Source organism: Medicago truncatula, chromosome 4 (genome assembly GCF_003473485.1).
Source record: "Medicago truncatula cultivar Jemalong A17 chromosome 4, MtrunA17r5.0-ANR, whole genome shotgun sequence".
Classification (NCBI taxonomy): Eukaryota; Viridiplantae; Streptophyta; class Magnoliopsida; order Fabales; family Fabaceae; genus Medicago; species Medicago truncatula.
The window spans coordinates 51,007,913-51,031,011 of NC_053045.1; the positions used below are offsets into that span (position 1 = coordinate 51,007,913).

At 33.6% G+C, this 23,099-nt stretch overlaps 4 protein-coding genes across 6 annotated transcripts; all 4 read right to left on the reverse strand.

Moving 5' to 3' along the window:
- Positions 1 to 65: 65 nt before the first annotated feature.
- LOC11415643 (uncharacterized protein slr0889) lies at positions 66 to 9,186 on the reverse strand. Its single transcript, XM_003608840.4, has 12 exons — positions 8,857 to 9,186; positions 8,645 to 8,773; positions 8,357 to 8,551; positions 6,974 to 7,021; positions 6,785 to 6,898; positions 5,244 to 5,368; positions 4,518 to 4,628; positions 3,339 to 3,447; positions 3,000 to 3,118; positions 1,653 to 1,806; positions 891 to 1,035; positions 66 to 414 (listed from the first exon to the last, which is right to left on the reverse strand). The coding sequence occupies exons 1-12, from the start codon at positions 8,977 to 8,979 to the stop codon at positions 350 to 352; spliced, it is 1,437 nt and encodes a 478-aa protein (XP_003608888.3). The 5' UTR covers positions 8,980 to 9,186; the 3' UTR covers positions 66 to 349.
- A 1,051-nt stretch (positions 9,187 to 10,237) lies between these two features.
- LOC11426380 (26S proteasome non-ATPase regulatory subunit 6 homolog) lies at positions 10,238 to 13,625 on the reverse strand. Its single transcript, XM_003608841.4, has 8 exons — positions 13,390 to 13,625; positions 13,193 to 13,307; positions 11,815 to 11,905; positions 11,590 to 11,735; positions 11,276 to 11,495; positions 11,064 to 11,172; positions 10,786 to 10,954; positions 10,238 to 10,684 (listed from the first exon to the last, which is right to left on the reverse strand). Exons 1-8 carry the CDS (start codon positions 13,526 to 13,528, stop codon positions 10,510 to 10,512), a joined length of 1,164 nt encoding a protein of 387 aa, XP_003608889.1. The 5' UTR covers positions 13,529 to 13,625; the 3' UTR covers positions 10,238 to 10,509.
- Positions 13,626 to 15,393: 1,768 nt separating this feature from the next.
- On the reverse strand, positions 15,394 to 17,514 carry LOC11405582 (30S ribosomal protein S21, chloroplastic). 2 transcript variants are annotated; one of them, XM_024782936.2, is made up of 2 exons: positions 16,946 to 17,514; positions 15,394 to 15,852 (listed from the first exon to the last, which is right to left on the reverse strand). In XM_024782936.2, exons 1-2 carry the CDS (start codon positions 17,272 to 17,274, stop codon positions 15,717 to 15,719), a joined length of 465 nt encoding a protein of 154 aa, XP_024638704.1. In that variant the 5' UTR covers positions 17,275 to 17,514; the 3' UTR covers positions 15,394 to 15,716. The 2 variants fall into 2 exon arrangements, with proteins under 2 accessions (XP_024638704.1, XP_003608899.1); XM_003608851.4 differs by having other exon boundaries at positions 15,538 to 16,062; positions 16,946 to 17,499.
- A 211-nt stretch (positions 17,515 to 17,725) lies between these two features.
- Positions 17,726 to 23,099, reverse strand: LOC11407962 (uncharacterized). 2 transcript variants are annotated; one of them, XM_003608853.4, is made up of 10 exons: positions 22,893 to 23,099; positions 22,709 to 22,734; positions 22,267 to 22,351; positions 21,792 to 22,001; positions 20,691 to 20,813; positions 20,547 to 20,604; positions 20,331 to 20,404; positions 19,246 to 19,334; positions 19,084 to 19,163; positions 17,726 to 18,199 (listed from the first exon to the last, which is right to left on the reverse strand). In XM_003608853.4, the coding sequence occupies exons 1-9, from the start codon at positions 22,986 to 22,988 to the stop codon at positions 19,094 to 19,096; spliced, it is 831 nt and encodes a 276-aa protein (XP_003608901.2). In that variant the 5' UTR covers positions 22,989 to 23,099; the 3' UTR covers positions 17,726 to 18,199; positions 19,084 to 19,093. The 2 variants fall into 2 exon arrangements, with proteins under 2 accessions (XP_003608901.2, XP_013457701.1); XM_013602247.3 differs by having other exon boundaries at positions 22,267 to 22,354.

A 23,099-nucleotide genomic window follows, 5' to 3' on the forward strand; every position in this document is an offset into this window, starting at 1 on the left:
AACACATAGTAGTTCATTGATTAAAGACTGATTTAATATTATTATTTTTTATAATAAAAGACTGATTTACTCAACTTAATAATACGAAGATTCATGTTGTGGACTGAAAATTGGCATGGTAATGCAATTGGTCTTGTCTAAAAACACCTCAAGTGCAAGCCCCAAAACATTTTAAATTTCCAAAAACTAATCACGGACGCACCGAAACACCTATACTTGTGATTGCCTCGCCATCAATGTCAAATTTACATGTCATATTGAAGATGGATTTACATTTCTTCAATGCAACACAGACTTTGCCAGTCAATCAACGAATTAACCAAATGCAGATTGATCCATACCTACCTATTTAGTCTCTCCAAAATAATGTGTTTACTATACCACGGATTATACCTCTCTGCTTAACATTGTTACCTGTAAAAATGTGAAGTGAGCTCGGAATTAGATATAGCTGGTTTAGTAGAAAAGGGAGATATCATAATAAGAAATAGTTACACCAGAGATTATACAAATAAAATATACATAATAAGAAATAGAAAACACATGACACATTCCAATTTGAAATGGCAATAGACATTATACAAATATTTGTCATAAAAAAAAATATTATACAAATATTGGCTTAAATAACTTTTTAAGTTCAGTAGTATATACTTTTTGGTCCATGTTTGGATTTTAGTTTATATTATATTTGTTCATGTTTTTCTTACACCAACATTCTTTTTTGAGGAGTTCTTACACCAATATTTGTTCATGTTAAAACTAGTCTCTATATAGTCCACATATATTTTCAGGATTGAAATCAGCATGGTTCACATGCTAAATTGACTAATTCCAACATGGATAATATTACTTCGAATTTCCATTTTAAGCAAGAATTACAGTGGCACCTTTAAATCTGCCAGCTTGAGACAGAGCTTCTTCAGCAATGGGTCTCCACTGTTCTGCACAAGAATAATTGATTCCAAGTCCAACACTAAGTCCCCTCAGTAGATGCACTGTCCGAAGTATAGAAAACAGTTCTTCTGGAAAAGCCTACCATAACCAGGCACAAGAATATATATTTAGTGATAAAAAGGTATCAGCCTAAAATATTAACAAGCTATTTCCTGCTTGTTCCATGACTATAAATATTGTTTATATGTATACATCAATTGGCGTGGCCTTATTTAAAAACACTAATTTGTGTGAACCAATTTCCATCTACTAATCTGTTAATGAGTTATAAATGAAGGTCTGCCACTGCCACAAAACTCATAGATAAAAGAGACTTGAATTTTCATATTTTAGTTAGTGTGAAATTCAAAAGTGCAATATTACGCTACACAGAAAAACACAGATTTGCCAAAAAGAATCAATGAAATTTACAAATCCCTTAAAAACAACAATTTTCCTTCCCCCTTAGTTTCCTGGGTTAACTTCTTTGCATATTCTCAATCACGTGATTTTAACTTCAATGTGCAACAAAATGACCTGGCAAAATTTTTACAATGTTCTATCCCCTGATTATAAAACCAAATTGTTCTTTACTTTTTACAATAAAAGCTTCAACTAATATAGATTAAGCAGCATATTTAATAGCTAATGTCCGTTTCACATCAAGGATGATTTGGGAACAAACATGGTGTCGATATTTCTACTCTATAATGTACCTGAACAGCAATTTTTTTAATTGAAGATTCTTCTGAAAACGGTTGCAGCATTTTTACCCCAGGAGGTAATTTTGTATCGAACATTGTCTGTGCCAGCTTAAGCATTTCTTGTTGCTCATTTTCACATTGGCTTAACGTATCTATACCAAGCTCCCTGCAAAATAAGAGTAAAAAGTAGTTAGTTAATTGCATTTGAATATAGCCATTAGCCACCGATCAGCTATCATTCTCAATTTGAAATTATGACGTTAAGAAGTCAATTTTCCTTCAATGAAGTCCATATTTCACATGATCTAAGTTGATTTGGCAGTTATCCCTTACGGTGAAATATTAATATCTATATATAGTGATGGTAAGTGGTAACAATGAAAGAAGACAAATTTAGCTTTAGAAAGGTCATTGACAAAGCCATATACTATGAACATAAGATTTTGCGACTGATGTTTACGGTACAATTCAATCAGGATTTCATATTAATATAGGGCTTGTGCCTTCAATTTTAGGGAAGATAAATTGAGAAGACCATCAAATTTAGTGTTACATGTGAAGGATTAAGTAAATAATATTTTTCGTACTTTCCAACATTCCCTTTATGTTAAGAACCTTACTTTTGGCATATGGAAAGAATTCCCAAAACTGGGCAGAAATGAATAAATAAGAGAATGATTCTAACTAGAATAAAGATTGATAAACAAAATTGAGAAAAGAAGGATTTGAATATCTTTCTGTTACTATCAATTGAATGGGATAATAGGATTGAAAGAGAAGATACAAAAGGTGTACAATGAAGATGATAACCTTGCATTCAAGGCTACCCCAAAGGAGCACTCTCCTTTCACACTAGAGCATTGTCTAGTCACTAAATTTAATTATTCAAAGCTATCCTCCCCTCTACCAATTGAAGGCTATTTAAAGACTTTCTGAGAATAATAATAATGAAAATAACAACTCTTAACAACTACCTAACAAACTTATCAACTTACTAACTTCTACTAACCAACTCTTAGCTACACCAATAGACCTATATTTTGTATCCTAACACTTTATCTTTTCTCCCCTACCATCATATCTATATTTCTGTTTCTTCTTACTTCGGACATCAATCATATTCTACATCACCTATTTCCTCCTCGCTTTCATCATTTATTCCCAGCAAAATCTTCTTACTTCGGACATCAATCATATTCTACATCAACTATTTCCTCCTCGCTTTCATTATTTATTCCCAGCAAAATAACTAGTGCAGTTTGTAACTTGGCAGTAGCGAAGTTATTTATTTCTGTTATTATTTTCTACAAATATAAGAGAAGAAGCATTTGATATACAAGAGTATAAGAATAACAGTACCTATAGCTCTCTGAAGCTCTTGCTGGGTCACAGTCAGCAATTGCAAGAACGAGATTAGCATAACCAAGCCTCAATTGCTCCGGGAGATCTTTCACCTGTCCATAGTCTAGCAAGGCAACCTAACTCCAGGAAAAATACTAATATTAGGGTGGTTAAAAGTTAAAAATTATATTAGGTATCAATATCTAGAACTAAACATCGATGTTCTTTCTACCCTTGAGTCATTTCCATGTGATTCCTCTTGATTAAAACACCGATTTAATAAACAATAGGATACTCGTCCATAGAGAGATGAAATAACACTGAAGGGAATGAAAAGAAATATAAGATATGACTTGCCTCGGATCCTTTACAAATCAGGATATTTCCTGGATGAGGATCCGCGTGGAAGAACCCACTTTTCAAAATCATTTGACCATATGCTAGAGTCAAACTTTGAAGAATTTTCCTGCAGGTCCATAAGAATGTTAATGGCGTAGTATACTTGAAGCTACACACATAAGTATGGAAAACAATCCTTGTAATGAATCATTCAGAAAAGGCTGGTGTTACTGTTATTAAACTCAACTGTCCACTTTATATTACATAAATCTATGACATCACCCGAAGTTATTTAGGTAAGCAATCAAATTTATAGAAAGATGAATGAACGCCAGATTCATCACATTTGGTTTAGTCATACCACTTGTTGATTAGAGAATCATCGTCAGAAGCATAACATATTTGTTATTTGTAGTTTACACCATATTTATAGTTTAAATGTATAGATTATGTTGAAGTTGTGGGTTTTAGATAAGAGGATGAGAGAAATAATTGGAGCTTTTCAGATTATTGGTAGTAAATTGATACTAACTTGGTAGTAGCTTGATACAAAAGGCCGACACAAACCACTATTTGTAGAGAGATACAAGTCTCCTAATCCTAAGCAAATAGAGAAATCGGGAAACAAATAATAATACTACCTAAGTGATAAAAATCAATCCTAGGAGATAACCTAAGATTACAAAGTGATCCTACAAGATAAACCAAGATACTCAAAATATAAAGATATTATCAGATACTTTATAATATTCTAATACTCTCCCTCAAGCTTAAGCTTACTAAGCTTTAAGAAAATGGAGTGTGCTTTACTAGTACCAAACAACTTTCCATGACATAACTGACTAACTTGCTGATGGGAAGAATAAAAGTGAAGCTAGTTGTGCAACGAAATTAAAATAAGTTAAAGATAGTGTCGAGAGAAAATGGGTAAAAGATATGGACAGAGGAGGAGAGTAAGAAAGTGATTGGAATTAGGAAGAAAGTGATTGGAATTAGGAAGAAAGGAAATAGAAGTTAAACTACATGAAAGAAGGTAATGAAGAAAACAACGAATAAACAAGTTTACTTTGATGATTCAAAATAGACAAGAAAACTACAAGCAAATATCATAAGTCAGAGTACTGGACATGCATAAGTTATTAACCAAAACATAAGTAGGGTGTACAGGACTGCTTTTAAGATAGGTCAGGAGCTTACTGCTTTGCGGCAGCTGCAACCTTACCATGAGGATCTACGCCTCTCTTCGCTATTTCATCACCAAGGTTCATTATTGGAATCCCGTCAATATATTCCATAACCAGGACCTTTCTGTACAATTAAAGAAGCATACCATTAGTAAAAATATCTCATTACAATGAAATACATGTGAACCAATGCATCTGAATAAAGACTTAATCAAACGAATACATAAAAAACATTTGTACATTTATTGGCCATTTGACCATGATTTCTTGTGTAACATAAAAAGTCTGTTTCAGCACTAATTTTTTTTTTTCATTGTTTTCAATTCAACCTTGTTTTTATCAATAAAGGCCTTTCGTAACAAATAGCGGTTGGCATAGAGAGCTCAAAAGATAATGATGACATGCTAGATTCACAACATATACTTATAGATCCTCATAACAGCCATGCACACAAACTTATAGTGCATCCCCATTCACACTTTTTAATTATTTTACTGTTAATATATTGTCCAAAACCCTAAATATTTAACAGCAAAAATAGTAAGCAAAGAAATAAAATGCATGGAATAAGAAATTAGTAATGCTAAGACCAACTTCCATTTAACATGTCATTTTTGGAGACAAGCTTATTCCAAGTCCAATAAATAAATTGTCGACACTCTCTGGAAATAATAAAGTTAAGCATTCTAGTACATTATTAATATTATCTACAGAATATGTAAGATGATTTGCTGAATACCTAGTAACCATATCTCGTATAACTCTTGGCACCAAGACAGGAGCCCTTCTGTTTATTTTATACAAGAACGTTCTAATCTTTTCCATTGCACTGGCCTCCCTCATGAAGTCAAATTCATATCCAATCTACAATAATTATCATGTAGAAGTTCAGAACTAGTCATGGTAGATTGCTGGAAGAACCACAATATTAACATGACCATAAAGCTATAACCATACAAAAGAAGCTCAATGATTTACTCTTAATTTTAAAACGATAAACTAAAGGGTTTTAGGTCAGTTTTATTTACTCACTCAAGAACCAAATTGCTGTCATATACAGATAAAGGACTTTAGTCCATTAGAACATGATTTACATGTTAATTAAAGAGAAGTTTGCTCCTTATCTAGAAAAAATAGGAGTTTGCTGTGATTTTTTTTCAATAAGTGGTAAATTGTATTTTTACAAAAAATATGTTTTTAAAACTGACCTGCAAGAGCCTAAATTGTTTTTCCTTCCAAAAAATTCATTAGCAAGGCAATGTAATAAAAATATATATATGCAAGCAATATTTTCAGAGTTAGGCCAGGTTGAGGTTCAAATTACACTCAATAATTAAACAAACATTCGCACAGGCACTGCAATCACCTCATTAACAAACATTTAGTTCAGATTTATTTTGTTGAGATTCAGTCATAAAATGCTCCAATATATATTTCAAAATGATTAGACCCTCCAAACAATCAAACCTACAAAAGGACCACATGTTAACCAACCACCCAAGTAGCCATAAGGCATGGACCTATGTTTGGTAAAGTTCATGTGCAATGTATGAGAGCAATGTGGCCAAAAGTGGAGGACAAAGAATACCTGGGAGATAGGAGGAAGTGAGATGTCATTTATACATGTATGCAGAAAAGGTGGGAAGGAATATAGGGGTAAGTTCTGTTTGGGACTTAGGGTAAGGGTGACGAACATTATTACTTTTGTTATATCAGAGGGGTTCCTATGTTTATAAAATTTAGGCTAGGGGTGGTTCCTTTTTATCAGAGTACCATCCATTCTTTCATCACCATACTCAAATAATACAGCACAATTTACTTTTTCCCTTCTTTTTTTTTACCGTGAGTGAAATTAAGTGTAATGCATCCTGTTTCTGGAGAAAAAGGGTTTAATGTGACTCATTGAATTAGAAAGCACGAGAAACAAAATGAATTTGAAAGCACAAGAAACAAATCGGATATTATTGGCAAGATATGCTGGTAACTTAGTCCACTCGATCGTATATTATTCATTTTAATCCACATCATGTTTCTAGTATGAATCACATAAAAAACTCATATGTCATACACTTCACAAGTATAGTAAATAATACAGTTTGTTTCTAATAGGAAATACTACACTAATCTGCAGATGAAAAACAAATCCAATAATGTGTTCCTTCTTTGATTAACATGCTATCAGTCAACAAACCCACAAAACAGGGAGGAAGGAAATAAGTGGGAATCAAATAATCTGATACATGACGTGTATAAGAAATATTGCAATGAAATAATTTACACCTGTGTTTCCATTTCCTTTGTCACTGAATATAGATCAAATTTGATATCTGTTTTTTGCATGTGCAAGTTACGGATATCTGTCATCATCAGATCCTGAACTCCAGGATGCTGAACCTGTTGCATGCAAAGTAAATCAGAATCAGAAGTTGACTATGCCATGCATTCATAAGATTTGTCTACTTCAATTACCTTGACAACAACATCACTTTTGTCACCTTTCAGTCTTGCTTTATGAACCTATTACAAAGAAATATCAGTTACATGGTACCAAATCTTAAAAAAATTTATGACTGTAACACAAAAACTTTACAAAGTAATCATCCTTGTGAGGATTTATATGTCATGTAAACATGAATATGAACCCCAAGAAACAACAAAACGTTTTCAATACTAGTTCTATTACGAAAACAGATCTACGCTGCCAAAAATCAATATTGGGCATTGGAAATGTAAAACCTGTTAAAATTTTGAAACACAATTGTTCATGCAAAATTCCGCTAATTAACATGTTCAAAATTACTCAGCCACCGATTAGACTGAATAGCATTGGAATAATAAAATAGAAAATTAAATAAGAAAAAGAACACAAAGGTGTGAAAATAGCACACATAGCAGGATTTGTTTAATATCCCATGTCACTCTTGATTAATATAAATTAAGCCCTTAAAAGTAAATGCACAGAGATAGACAGCACAGTAGATGCTTACTAACCAAGATTCACTTCAAAAGAGTACCTATACAACATATATATGAATGTATAGAAGAACAATCTAAGAACTGTTGCATATGCATCAGCCACTATATCATATGATAGTGAATTGTGACCATGGCCCCGTGCTATTCTCAACTTCACCAGTCCACCCATTCAAATATACCTCAGTTATTACCCTCCCAATCATCACACAAGCTCTATGGTTTTTTTTTGTTTGTTACACATCAGCTCTATGGTTGATCTACTTGAATTTTACTAAAAGTACTTGGGAAAATCCAGTAGCCACTCAATCCCGGTCAAATACCACCCATGACAAACAACCAACAAACAACAAAGATGTCAGTCTAGAATAAACAGGTTATCTTCGGACACTGCAACAGAAAATATCACTTAACATTATTGCAAGTCACACAGGTAGGTGAGCACCACAAACCCTGTTCCCAAAGGTGTACCATTCATTCCCCCTCTCTATTATTTTCAATTAAGTATCTCCTTTTGGTCCAAATACTATAAGCTTCTCCGCTACACAATAACTTGAGTGTTAAATTGGCCTACGAAGTAGAACCAGCCACTCTGTATACTAGCTGAGTTAAATAGCACAGTCAAGATTGAAGTGTGTCCGGGGACTGGTGTCCGACACATGTTGTTACATTCAATTATTTATATTTTCTCAAATTATTACTAGTGTCGATGTTTCAGTTTTGTGTTCGGTCTGCGGTGTCTGTGTTAGTGCTTCATAGTATAATAAACCCTCTAGTAAACTTAAATTGTTATCCACAACTAGTGTCATAACATATCACTGTAAGATGCATAAACAAAAGTACTTGAGGGATAAATAAACAAACAAGATTGAAAGAAACCTGAGCAATTGAAGCAGAACCAAGAGGCTCAACATCAAATCTATCAAACACATCATGAATACTCATTCCAAGCTCATTCTCAAGCACAAGTTTAACAGTGTGATAAGAAGTTGGTGGAGCTTGATCACAGAGCGTAACCAGCCTTTTCACCCATGCAGCCGGTGCCAAATCCGGCTTCCCAATAATTTGTGCAATCTGAATACAAAAATCAACAAAACTAGTTAAGAAAATGCAGTTGATGAATATAAAATTGAAAATGAGAAAAGCAATTAAATTAAATTAAAAAACCTTGAGGAAGAAACCACCAAGGTCAGAGCACATAGAGAAAATCTTATCGGCAGCAAGCTCATGCTGTCTTTCCCACATTGCTTCTTGCTTCTGTGCATCTTTCACGAAATTGACTCTCAATTGAAAAACCTGCAATTCGAGAAAATGAAGCATGCATAGTTAATTAATTAATGTAGCAATTTGGTTAGAGAGAGAGAGAGAGAGAAAGGAACCTTGTATCCGGTGTAAATATCAACGGCTCGAACCCAAAACTGAAAGGAACGTTGAATAGGACGAAACTGAAGGGAGAGTTTTTGTTTAATGTCGTTGAGATCAACGACGATAGGGGGCAACATAACTCAATTAACTACACTACACTACACTGAAATGGCTCATATTGTATTGTGCTTAGAACTAGTAAAGTAAAGTAACGTTTTCAAAAGTGTGGCGCACAAGCCACGTTGTGATTTTCTCTTACACTTTAATTTCTGCGTTTTCGGGACCTCACAACCATAGTTGGCCAAACTTCGTTCATTTCGATTTTGGATAACCTGTCTATTTTCCTTCTCACTCTTTTTTTACTTATTTCTCACTTTTTTTTTTTTACTCAATATGACTTATTTAAGAATTTTGTTTGTTTGTTTTATAAATAAAACTCCTTTTAAATTATCCTTTTTTTTTTTTTTAATAATACTTCTATTTTTTATTATTAGAAGGATAACTTTGTTGTCTAGTTTATGAAAATTGGTTAAAAGAGTACAAGAAATAAAACAGTGATTAGTGCAATATGAAACTAACAATTATATGGATACTTTTGAAAAACTAATACCCGTCGATAGATTTACTACTATACAACAACTAGATTAGCCTTTTCTTAATATACTTATATTGGATGCATTTATGTATGTTTACTTTGTAATCTCATTGTCAGTGGCTATATTGTCAGCAATTTCGTCTCAATTCTCATCCTAGGCCATTCATTTACTTAAGACTATGCGTCACTTTTGATGTAACCGGTCATTAGGTTGATCATTTATGAATATATCATTCATGGAAACGTAAGTTCCAAGACATTATTAGTACTTCATTTGCTTCCTTCCTTCACAAGTAGGTTTGTTTGTTCCCAAAGAAATCTTCGTGCTTTTGGGAAATAAACAAAACTAGACTATCCTGAAGTCAAGACAAGGGAGGACGGAAGCTACAATTTAGAAGATATTTTTAGGTCAAGTAATAACACATGGCAGACTAAAATGATGCCATTTTGACCTAGCGTGTAAGGACAACAGGGCTCTTGCGATCAGCACAATTCAAACACAACAATGCTAGCCGTGAACTGGGTAGCATTTGGGTGATATAAAATTTGATGACATTGGTGACATTAGCCAACCACAATGTCACAAGTGGCTTTCATCACTTTCTTTCACAAGGTTTTTTTTTTACACTTGTGGACATTGTGGTTGACCAATGTCATGCTATGTCACCCAATTGGATATCCAGCAACAGCAAATAACATCGTAAACAGGAAAATCGCGGGCAAAGAAGAGAGGCACCCTGAGATGAATTTAGACCAAAGTTGTTTGGAAACCACGCCTCGATGGCGAGCGAACCCAATGATAAAACAAAAATGACAAACTCAATCATTATCTAATAAGTATGCGCTCAAACACTAAAATTCATCACAAAAATAATTAAACCGTTCAAAAAAATAATTTGAAATTGATTGAGATGATTCGACCAGCTTGGATGTTCATTAATTTGGAAATCAAATGGACTACTGAAATGTCATGCCTCATTCCCCCACATAGTAAAATGCATCCAACAGATGTCCTTGATACTGTCGGTATCTCTGCCTTTCAATTCAATACACTTTTTAAACATAAAATGGCCTACAGATCGATCACACGAGACAGTTTCTGGATCCTGTTCAACAAGAAGTCTCCTTGCTTAATGGTTGCTTGGTAAAGAGCATTCTTAGCATCAGGGCGGTTAGTTTCAAGAACACCTGCAACTTTATCAATCTTACAGTGAAGTTTCCCAGCTGCGATAAAACGTGATAGCTCCCTGGAAACAAATAAATGTAATGAGCAGCCTCCCACAACATTGTAAATCTAATCAAAATGCTAAAAATGAAAAACCAAGTCATTTGGGATGCGTTCACTTACACATCAATAAAATCCACAGATACTCCAAACGCTTTTGCCATGGCTTCAATTGTCACACTCTTGTAAGATTCCAAAAACTGGGAATAAATAACAGTTCTGATCTCTCTCATGTAATACCGGAAGTGTGGATGCAAATAGCGGTCCAACTTAATTTGCTCCGTCAGGCCAGCTGAAATGAATTTCAAAATAAAACAAATATATGAACATAGAAGCAAAAAGATAGGAATGAATTGTTAATCAGCACTTGTATTACTGTGATTCGAACAATGTCTACTCACCAAATGCTGAGAAGAAAGACTTGTATTGACAACCATATAAGGAGTCCAAAAACTCTTTAAGATGTGGAATTTTTTCAATCACTGTCAAGATCTCAGGGGCATCCACTACCTGATGCAAATTAGTCTAGTTAATACTTGCCAAGAAACAACAAAACAACAGTTAAAAGAAAAGATAAATGGTGTAAAGGCGACATAAGAAAAAATAGAAGTACCTTTTGCTTTAACGAAACTCTATCCAATGTTATGATGCTGGTCAAAACGGTGTAAAATATAAAGGTGTCATAGGGAAAAAGTTCATAGGTAGTAAAGGTAGAAATAGAATCCAAGAACAATGTGGCAGCCTTCTCGAAATTTCGAGTGGACATGCAGTAGAGGCCTTCATACACTTTCAGCCTATTCTTCCTTTCCCAGTCACCACCTTCTTCAAACAAGCTGTCATATGGTGCAAACAGTTAGATAACCCATTCTTAACAGAAAGTTATAGCAAAGGATATAACTGGGAGATATTTGAGATTCAAAGAATTACCTTTTAGCTTTGTCAATACTTTTGGAAATGAGATCAAAATCCATGCCAAAGAAACCAAGCTGCAATGTATAAAATACCAGGTCCATCTTCTGCCCAACTGCAACAGTCTTGGTTTCTGTTATCTTGAGATGTTCCAAGGCTTTCTCCTGGTGCATAGAGGACAGTGTTAACTTGATTCCAGCAGCAGAAAGGAAATGAGCAATAAATTATAATAGATATACATACCTTGTCCCCAATCCGGATGAAAAACAAGGATTTTGCCAAGTGAGCCTCACGAACTTCACTCTCACCTAAGTTTTCCTCGGCATCAGCAATCCTAAAATGAGACATTCATATGAACTATCGTTAGTACAAGGATAATAAAATTTGAAATTTTCAAATAATAGTTTGTATCTCAAGGAATTTTGATCTGAAAAAATGCAATTACTATGACACATCTGACCCAGCCTTTGCGTTTTCCATTCTTCCAATTTTCTAAGTTTTGGACTTGGGCTTACTGAGTTGTAGTCTTTTCACTAAAACTTACTAATATATCTTTTTCTATCTTGAAATAGAAGAGCAACATATCCTAGAAAGCATGTTGGTTAATGGGTAATTAATCATAACTGCATAAAGTGCTACTGTGCCTTCTCTTCCAGAGCGAAAATGAAAGTTTTGGTAAACATTATCTCATTTTCATCTGTCAGCTCAAAATGCTGGTTATTTATCAGGGCACAGCGGTCATTGAGCTTAATCTTCTTGCAAGTAACACTGTAAATGATTACAGAATGACAATTTACATGATGCTACATCATTGGAACCATTAAGATATGTATTTATTGATCCTTTTCTTTCTTGGTTATTTAATTGTTTATGAAGTAATATTCGTCCAACTATAAGCTTAGTTCTATATAGATGTATGGTGACTTTTCACTATATAAAATACAACTTATTCATCGTTTTTAGGTATATGTATACTTTTTACATTTATTATCCAAAACTGTTTCTTTCCTTGATTATGGTGATTTCCATGGTATCTACCATTCACTGGGCATGTTTTGAGGCATATTATTATAGGTGGAACATAAGCCATTGGCGACATTGGGTATATCGCATAAACTTAATTCTAGAGATTCTTCAGAACTCCAAACATGCTTTTTTAACATGAATTCAGCATCTTACTTTGTTATAAATAAACTTAGACCTTTTCATTCAAGTGTTTGTGTACTACTGTTCTTTAGGTGAAGTACACAGTTCTAGTAAGTTTTGTACATCAAGCTAAACTAATCAACAAAGTTTACAATCTCAGTAATGAAAGTGATGAAGATGTTGCGATACATTTTTCGATACAGAAGATGTTGCGATAATGAGTGATAACAAACATCAATCTCAGAAAAATAAATAATAATGGAAGATCAACAACCATCAAAACATTTAAGAACAGAAAAAACACTTACCAAATGCATTAGTACAATTCAAATAAGCAAATCTAATATAATATAGTTAATTGAAAAATCAACATCAAAACCCTATTATATAAATTTTCTTCAATTTAACCTAGTGCATTCAAAATCCAAAATTCACAATTGGGGTTTAACATAGTAAAAGATATAAAGTAACTAACTTTTCATCAAGTTTCTTGAGCTCATCATCAATTTTAGCACGCATGGAATCCAAAAGGGCACGATCCATATCCAAAACGGAATCTGCAACTAGGGTTTCGTATAAAGGGACCATATCTGTGAAAAACAAAAGAAAATTAGGGTTTATGTATAGTGAAGAAAATTAGGGTTTACAGAGAGAGAGAAGAGGGATAGATACCATGTTCCTTGACGAAATTGAAAACGTCTTCTTTGAATCGAACTTTGTCGATGTCTTGAACATCTTTTTGTTTGAGAAGGAAAAGCTTGTCGGCGAGGACAAGTTGGGGCTGCTGAACTTCTTCACCTTCATTTGCCATTGATGCGATGCGATGCGATGCGATGCGAAAACCCAAATCTATCACCAACAAAGTGTTGGGCAAGACAAGTATCGGAGTTGTTAATATATCGAGTAAAAAAGTAACCAAATGAGAACAAATCGCATTTAAAATAAAGACTTAGATATATTAAAAGGTTAAATATGTTTTTGGTCCTTATAAATATATAAACTTTTCGTTTGAGTCCCTTTAAAATTTTCTTTTTAATTTTTAGTCTCTATAAAATTTTGAATCACTACTTTTGATCCCTATTTTAAAGTAAACTCATATGTAAAATTCATATTTTTGAATCAAATTTTTCAGAAAAATTCATAATATTATAAGAAACTCTCCCAAAAAAAAATTAGAATTCCAAAGTCTCGTAGAGACCTTTGTAAAAAAAAAACATAGAAAATGGTGAAGTATTATTTTAATGTCCTAAACATATCTTAAAAAAAAAAGCTTCAAAACATTTGAGATCTACTCACTTTTTTGGATTTTATATCCATTTTTTCTTTATTTCAACCCCTAAAATATATTATAAATATACATGAAAATTACACATGAATGAAAGGTAAGCGGATAACAAGTTGCGCCACCAAGTTATTATTATAGCAAAACTAATTCCCGTGAATACAATATTAGTGGACGTAGGAGACATAACATAAATATGAGGCAAAAAATGCCAAGTATTTAAAAAAAAAAATCCATATGGCAACATCAACGTGGCAATATTCTTAGCCAAAATAAGATCAACATAGGAGGAATTTCAAATATATTTTTCAAATGTTACATATTACATGGAACAATTAATCCTACAATTAACAATTAAAATACATTTTTCTTTCCTCTCTTTTTCTCATTTCTCTTGGAAACGATGATAACGTTGTAATTGGTGAAAACATAGAAAATGGGAATCTAGAAGAAAAATAATGCATGACCAATAATACATTAAAGAAAAAATTATGTAAGTGGTATAATCTCTTCTAACTTATACATTATCTACTATACGTAAAAAAAAAAAATAATAAATAAATAAATAAAAGAAAATCTCTACTAGTTGCTATTTATTCGTTCAGTTTTTATCATGCTTTACCTCTAGCCAAATAGCTCAACAATAGGAGAGTACTAAACAATGTGCAGATATGACGTACCAGTAATAAATGTAATGCTTTTGAATTTTTTTAGCTCACGATGTTAGAAATGACATCAGTATCAAATTTGTAGTTTTGCAAAATCACAATGGCTCAGTGTAATTTTGTTAAACTCATTGTGGTTGCTTCAATGGTAGTGTTGCATCCAAAGTTGTTTCACTACAAAAGCTATCTTCAAAATTTTTGAATCTAATGCACATATATGGGTAACCACACGAAGTTCAAAACACTCGATAAAACCACGAACATAAGGGGAACTTTATTTTCAGGGGTCCTTTCCCCATCATAAGTCGACGACATGAAACTTTTTTAATCACCATTTTGGACTAAAAAATTATAAAGATCGAGAAATTCGGTACCCCTATTACAAAATAATAAACATTCCTCAAAAGTGAAGGTTATCCATCAATTAATTCAGTCTCTTTACATCATCTATCTGCATAAGAATGTTGAGCTGACATATTGTTTACAACTTGCCAAGTTAGAGCATATTTTGAAAATTTTGTTCAAGTGTTTCAGTTTATCTCTGTTTTACAATCCGAATACATCAAAGTTGATCAACTAAGAGACTAAATTAATTGATGATAACTCAGCTTGACCATATATGCACACATCACGTTTTTTACGTAACCTCTTTGAGCTAGATCATTCATGGGTTTTGTTCATTGGCAAAGTCAATACCTATTATGAACATTGTGCTCAGAACAACGAGTATAAGCAAAATTTAAAATGGTCCATAAACTGTTGAGATCATAAGATAGGACGTAGCTAGTGCCAACAATAAATGGACTAGCATAGCTAATAAATTCCTACCACATTGGCCCTGTCAATTGAGTGACTAAAAATAAGCAGAACCAATAAACAATCCGAGTAAAATATGCCATATAGGAAGTATAGCCTAAAGAAAATATTCATAAAACAAACAGTATAAAAGCTAACAGTGCAAACACTAATGGCTTTGCAATATGCAATATTTACAAACAAAATGAAGAAGATAAAATCAGAACAGAACGAAGGTCCGCACAAGCAATTCAACATCAGCAGCCATCTTTAAAACTATAAGTAAGCAATGTTTTCCTTTCCTTGATCTGTGTAATTGGAGTAAAGTGAAAGTTATGAGCCAGGGAATTACGTCTCAGGGTAGTGAGAGCAGCAGCTTCGGACAGAGAAGGACTTTGACATAGGGAGAACATAGAAGAGAGTCAAATGCTTTTATTCAAAAAGTTTCATTCATTTCTGCTTGTTTCTACATTTAAATTTCAAGAATATGGAACATCAACATCTAAAAGTTCCCAATTATCCTCTTCTTCACCATCATCGTCCTTTTTCTTATTTGGATAATCATATTCATATTTATCCCGTGCAGGAGGAATATACGGCCTCCTGATATCCATGAGAGCAAATTAATAATGGACAGTGCTTGCCAATAAATACACAATAGTTTCCTTTTAACACAAATATCAGTTTCATAGCAAAGAAAAAGCTGTGTAGATTTAAAACTAATCCCCATTTACACTCTAGATAGATACCAAGAGTACATTAAAAGAAAACTTGAATCACATCACACAAAAAGGGCACAAAATACAAGTGCAACAACAACACAAACCAAACATTATCCCACTAAGTGGTGTTGGCTATATGGATCAAACAAAACCATAATAATCCATCATATCTCTATCCAACTTATTAAACTCTAGATCTTTCTCAATAGTTTCTTTCATAGTTTTTGTAAGTCTTCTTCTGCCTCTAGTAATTTGACTACTCTTCATGTGATCTAACCTCCTTAGTTTCCACCATCATTTCTACTATAGGCGCTACCTCAACTCTCTAATGTTGTCATTTCTAATCCTATCCTGTCTAATCTTACCACACATCCAACCCAACATGATCATCTCTGCTACACTTAAATTATTTTTCGTGTTTGTTCTTGACCACAAAATACAAGTACGATAAAAAAAAAATTCAAAACAATAATTATTAATTATTGGATCAGGATTACTACAGACAAATCCAATCACAAATAATAACATTACAGTTTTACACTGATACTGAAAGAGAGAACTCTATTTTTTAATGTCATAACATCAAAGTGAGGCGATGAAACAAAATAATAAGTTTTTATTGAATGGCAGTGTAAAATTAGTTTGCACTGACGTGCATATCTTTCAAATCCTAACATGAACAAGAACAACTAAACTATTAATACGAAATTTGTTTAAATGAATGGAAATAAAGGAAAGTTGATGGAGGATGTAAATAAGTATACCGTTTACGGTTTCTTTTAGAAGCTTCTCGGGCTTTCCTTTTGATCTTGTCTTGAGGAGTCTCAAAGAATCTTCGGCGTCGGCATTCTTGAAAAACTCCAGCCATAATAACCTCTTTTCTGAAGCGATTGATGAGTTCATCTTCGGGTTCGTCATCGTCTACGATATTGATTTGTACGTTGACATAATATTTGACGGAAAGTGTAGGGTATGCGATTGTTGAAAATGAAACATGGCCAAAATTAGTTGTAGTGAAACCAGAAGAAGATTGTAGTGGTGAGGGTGAGGATGGGCATGGGCATGTCTTAGGGCGAAGAGACCAAACGGCCATTACGGTTTGTGAGTGAGAAAATTCACCAGTGTCTCTGTTGTTTGATTTTGTACTGGTTCGTGGTTGTTTGTTTGTGGGCCTTCAATGGGTTTTTAGAGCATAATTTACTTTTTTTCTTTCTTTCTTAATTGCACTTTTCATCCTCCTATTCTTACCCTTCTTAAAATTCGTCCTCCATCAAATATTTTGGGGTTAATAGCGTTTTTCATCCCTGTAATATATATCATTTCCAGTTTTTGCCCCTATAAAATTTTCGGTTTGTTTTGCGCCCTCGTAAAAATTTTATTTTCCGTAAAACATCCCTAATAGGCCATTTTCAGAATTTTTTTTCAAGAAATTTTGGTTTTTGAATGACATATTAAGGGTGTTTTCCGGAAAATACTTATACTCAGGGAATCGGTGCCACCACTATTTGTAAATGTAACATAAAATCATATCTGTAAAATGCAAATACACACAATTCCAATAAACAGTTATTTAATTCCTTCTATTTTAATATTTTAAGTGTACACAATTTTTTTTTTTGCTAATGCACCAATGTAATTCTAACATGCATGAATGCTCTGTGCGTGGATTTTCTAAAGAATGCCAAACAGCTTACATCAGTGACTGAGAGTGGTTAATGGTGCAAACACATTTTTGGCTATTTTTAGAACAATCCCAATTGATAGCTAAATGGACAAAAGATGTATGATCTTCAATTAATGCTTTCATGCCCTTCACTACCTCAGGAAATGTGTGTTAGACGCTGGACCAATGCGAAGTTTGATTTCCTTCATGCACTCATAATACTTCTCAAATCCTTTCCTTGACACATACATGCAGAGAGAATCTACTTCGGGGAAAATCCAAAATCAACATTAGGCCTTACATTTCCCACTTTTGTCAACCCATTCATCATAGATGATGACTGCTACAGTCTAACCTGCAGAAGTAAAAGAGTTACACATGATAAGAGGTTTTGCTTCAGTAAAAATGAAAGTCATTAGGCTGAGCATAACTTTAAGAGGGCAGGGATTAAAGGACAGAATGGAAAGAGTTTCAGTAGAACTGAATATTGATGGAGAACTGGTACGGAACAGCCCGCTCATAAATTCCAGTTGAGAATACATGTAGTCTAAGTAAACAATGTGTTACATCATAAAATGTTGCTCAGTAAAGAAAACAATACCTCCATAAAATGTGCATGGTAGAAGTAAATTTTAAGGTGAATTAGATATAACTAAAATAAGCTTAAGGTAAACCATTAGAAAAAAATAAGCAATCTATGGTCACTCATTTGAGAATAAGGTAATGTCAACTGAATTACTTAAATTGGTCAAGTAAATTCGAAAACAAATATGCTATTTGAAAATCAAAATATAGACACCATACATGCTAATCTCTATCTCTCTAACTTTTTATCTTCTACAGCTTACACACATTTCAAAAATACACACAATAACCAATGGATACCATATTCGACATCAGAACTTTAATGTCTGTCGGCAAATCATTTCTCTTTGGACAATGTACACACACATAATAAAGCAATGTAAAAAGGTAAGAAAATAAGACCAATAATGAGGCATGGAAAGTACTAGTGCATGTAAGTGATAGTACATTAAGAGTTACAAGTAATATAGTACATATGTAAAATAAAACTTAGGCGAAATGAAGAAAGAAGGATGTGACAGCAGGATCATCAAAATTAATTGACAATCAACATGTCACAAATCCATTGTTCATTAGTGGCAATTTTGTGTTATTGCAGCCCATTCTGCCATGCAAGTAACCAAAAGATAACAATTTAAAAGAGAGAAACATTACCAAACAGCAATCATGATGGCTTTGCTTTCCATCCAGATTTGGAGATGCGACGAAGATCTTGAGTTCGACCATTCATATCACTGCAATTTGCCCAACAGTTTTGTGAGATATTGCTGAAAAATCTTGATTGGTTGAAGAGCTTGAAAAATATAAAAATGGTACCATTGTATCAAATAAATAAAGAGATAGAACACAGGAAGTAGCACTAAGATCAATGCTCCGGCAGCCAGGCGAAAGAAACTTCCTTGGCCCTGGAGAAGCAAAGTACCACAATTTAATAAATAGCTTACTGGTATGTATTCACTTCAAGAATAAATTAGTTAAAGGGAACCCAAAATCTTCAGAAACTATGGCACCACATAATGTATTGATTATTGAAAAGACAACGAGCTAAAGCCTAAAAATTATAAAAGCTTCCTGATAGAAAAGTAAAGATACTTGTTTCAAAAAAAGAAAAGGAAAGCTAGTGTGACGGCGAGTTTGGCATCAGTTAATGATTTAAGCTAGCCAAAAATCACCCGTTCAAGTAATGTCAATAAGGCATTTTACTAGTCAACTTTGTGAATAGCACAAGGCCTAAAACTCACAACACAGATACTCTATGACTGGAAAATAGAGACTTTACATATAAAGCCCGAGGATTGGCATTCGGTTGCTGTTATTTTATATGTATATGGTTACAATTATCTACGTTCCCAATGTGCCTATGATGTAGCACCAGGAGGACTGTTAGCTAGTGTCTATCATCTTACCATAATATAGTATAGTCTAGATCTACCCGAAGAGGTATGCATAAAGGTATTTGCCCCAAGGCAAAATCCGAGAATTACTTCTATTTTCTGGGTTTGGAAAAGTGCAGATTTTCAAGAAAGGGAATCTTATGATATGTTAGGAATGTCTTATGATAATCATCCACGTCTGAAACATATTTTAATGCCTGAAAGTTGCATAGGATGGCCTTCGCATAAGATTATATCGCCCCCAATTTTTATGAAATACAGGATACTCATTGCTCACTAAATGATAAAAATAAGAAAGTAATCCGCACTTCGACAACTCCAGATATTTAAAAAATATATGTATGTAAATTTTCTTTTTGTTATAGATTAGACAGAATAGTAGAGTTTTCATCCATATCTTATTATGGAAGTATACATATCCCCTGTATTACTGAACTTATCAATCACATAATTTTAATAAAAGGCATAATGAAAACAAATTTCACCAGTGAGATATTCAGGCCTTACCTTGCCTCCTCTAGAGAAGGGTTTGTGTTTCCCTGAGCAGGAGTGAGCATCACAAAATTGGTGCAGAAACAATTCTACCAATGCACAATCAACATAAGAAACTAATCAACAAAGTGTAAAATATAAAAAATACAAAGAAATTGAAGAAGAAAAAAAGTGACCAGTGACATCATGGTGGAACAGTAGAGTTAACCGAAAAAGAAAATATAAGTATACCATGAAGACGGCTTGCTGATAGACCCCCGCTTATGGGAAAACAACTGTCAGCAAGACTCTGATAAATAAAGAATGCATATAGATTAGGTAGAAAAGTTTATATATGAACATAAAAAAGTAAATGAAAAAAAAAATGAAAGCAACCTCACATAGGTGACGATTTCTTGCAGCAGCTGCTGGATTACACTTGCTTCTAGAGGATTTGGAATTCGTCACAGCATCACAATGCAATGCCCCACATAAATCAGCCAAGCATTTGCCATGACTCTGTATTCAAATTAACCATACAAGTAATGAAATTGTGGGAAAAATATTCTCTGATTAATATTAAATATTACAGAACTGAAAGTTCATTCTAAGCCAAACTTAAGCTTCCAACAAGTCTGTTTTGAGTTTATTAATGCCACACCCAATGTTAAAATTACCAAAATGATCATATGCAATGAGAAATATTCAGCAAAGCCAATTGTTTATTCCCACATGCGGAAAGAAGCATTGCACTTTTTATAAGAGGTAAAATATAAAAGGCTTAATAGCAATTTTCGCCCCCTAACTTTCACGAAGTTGCGATTTTGGCCCCATAAGTTTTGCAACTGTAGCAGTTTTGGCCCCCCAATGCCAATTTTTGGTAAAAAAAATAACACGTGGCACCTCACTTAGGGTGCCACGTCAGCGTAGACTGAGTCAAAATTGGCCTTGGGGGCCAAAACTGCCACAGATGCAAAACTTAGGGGGCAGGGGTCAAAATCGCAACTTTGGGAAAGTTAGGGGGCTAAAATTGCTATTAAGCCAATATAAAATTATATCTATGTTGCAAGAAAATTTAAAGCAAACTTATGAGGGAATCCACAGCGGTCGGCGGGGCAGGTTGCGAGCCCTGCCAATCCTAACTCTATGCAATCAGAGAGGAAGGTAACATAGTTCCCTATGAAAGATCAGATGGCTTCATGTGCTTTTAGCTGTCTATATCTTGGATATTGACCTAATCAGGTATTGATTATTATTACTTTTTTAAGTCAAAAGGAACAGGGTATCAACGTTAACAAAATAGATGCGCTTAATTAAACCTTAAGAGTATAGAATCACATTTGATATAGCAGAAATGAAAATTCATAGGCATCATATCAAGATTTGACATAGAAAACAGTAATACCTGTAAGGTAATACTGGCTCAATATAAGCATTCTAGCCAAAAGAAAAACAAGATAAGAGATACTCAGTAGACGAGAATTAACATAAACATACTAGATTCAGAAGATTGCAGTGCCTGTTATCCAAATGCTGATCAAGAAATTTTTCTTCACGGAAGCTTTTCTTGCAATATCCACATCGCCATTCATTTCTGTCAAGGTATATTCTATGCTCTTCTTGATCCCTAAACATATCATTCTCAGGGTGAAGTCTGCACTTTCTTGAAAGCTGATAGTTTTCTTTTTCCACGAATGGTGTCAAATACTACAAAAAACATATATGGGAAACACAGCAGTTTAGAGTGCAAGAAAATAAAAGCATATGATGAAAAACTGTGTTTTGAACCACAAACACAGTATTTGTATAGTTCCTAATTATTATATCTAAATGTTATATCAAGCTTAGACATCTGTCCTGATTCAAGACACTAAAATAATTGTTTCTAACAATATTTTTCTATGTAATTCAAATTTTACACCAAACCTCAATGCCATAAAATTATTACGATCAAAAAAGGAATTTCCCATACCTCCTCTATCACTTTCGAAGCAACCCTACTTCTCTCTCTGGAGCAATGCACTTCAGGAGCATGCTCGTGCTCCTGATTAAGATTCCTACTATAAAAAAGAGAACTAAGTAAGGCATGCGAGTTAAAAATTCGGAACAAAAGCTAAGTGTATGTTTGGTTCTGCTTTTGGAGGAGGCAAAATTGATTCTAGAGGTGCAGAATTGATTTTAACATATTTGAATGTTCTCGATTAAAATCAACTTTTCCTCTGGAATAGATTCTAACTTATAACTGGAATTATTTAACATGAATGTATCTAAACATAAATCATTTTACGAAGTCACTTTGCATGACAGTAATCAATTGATTCAAAAGTAATTTTTGTCACTTGAGAGCCAAACACTTAGAAATTAGAATGTAATATTAATTAAAAATGAAATAAATTGTGAATCCATTCCATTACCTTTCACCAGAAGATTCCTCATAAACCTGAAGCAAACATTAAAAAGGAGAAAGAAAGAAAGAAAAAGGTTAACTTGGTATTTTAAAGTTCTTGCAAATAAAACGTAATAAATAATTTGATTGAAACAATATAAACTTATAATCTTATACTGAACTTGAAATCTAAACATTCATTCAGGCGTTACCTGGTTTCCGTATAAGAGAGGCGACGAAGACACGAATGGTTGAAAACGAAGTATTGAGAAGAGAAGAATGGACACAATTACTGTCACCTTCTTCATCGGTTACTCTATTTTCGACCTTATTCGCGTCTAATCTCAATTTACACGGTGAAGTAATTCGACCAAGATACAGGACTTTACCAAGAAGTTTATTAATTAGGTACTGCTAAT

Excerpts from the sequence above, each read along its gene's own strand:
- LOC11405582 (XM_024782936.2), bottom strand. The coding sequence starts at position 17,274 with ATGGCCGTTTGGTCTCTTCGCCCTAAGACATGCCCATGCCCATCCTCA. Across the intron at positions 15,853-16,945 it reads TCTAAAAGAAACCGTAAACG|TCCTTCTCTGTCCGAAGCTG; the intron begins GTATACTTATTT and ends CCTATGTCAAAG.
- LOC11407962 (XM_013602247.3), bottom strand. The coding sequence starts at position 22,988 with ATGAAGAAGGTGACAGTAATTGTGTCCATTCTTCTCTTCTCAATACTT. Across the intron at positions 22,735-22,892 it reads CTCTCTTATACGGAAACCAG|GTTTATGAGGAATCTTCTGG; the intron begins GTAACGCCTGAA and ends TGTTTGCTTCAG. Across the intron at positions 22,355-22,708 it reads GAGGAATCTTCTGGTGAAAG|TAGGAATCTTAATCAGGAGC; the intron begins GTAATGGAATGG and ends TCTTTTTTATAG.
- LOC11426380 (XM_003608841.4), bottom strand. The coding sequence starts at position 13,528 with ATGGCAAATGAAGGTGAAGAAGTTCAGCAGCCCCAACTTGTCCTCGCC. Across the intron at positions 11,906-13,192 it reads CTCAAGAAACTTGATGAAAA|GATTGCTGATGCCGAGGAAA; the intron begins GTTAGTTACTTT and ends GTCTCATTTTAG. Across the intron at positions 10,685-10,785 it reads TCTGTGGATTTTATTGATGT|GGAGCTATCACGTTTTATCG; the intron begins GTAAGTGAACGC and ends ATTTGTTTCCAG.
- LOC11415643 (XM_003608840.4), bottom strand. The coding sequence starts at position 8,979 with ATGTTGCCCCCTATCGTCGTTGATCTCAACGACATTAAACAAAAACTC. Across the intron at positions 6,899-6,973 it reads AAAGTGATGTTGTTGTCAAG|GTTCAGCATCCTGGAGTTCA; the intron begins GTAATTGAAGTA and ends TGCATGCAACAG. Across the intron at positions 5,369-6,784 it reads CAAAGGAAATGGAAACACAG|ATTGGATATGAATTTGACTT; the intron begins GTGTAAATTATT and ends TAATTATTGTAG.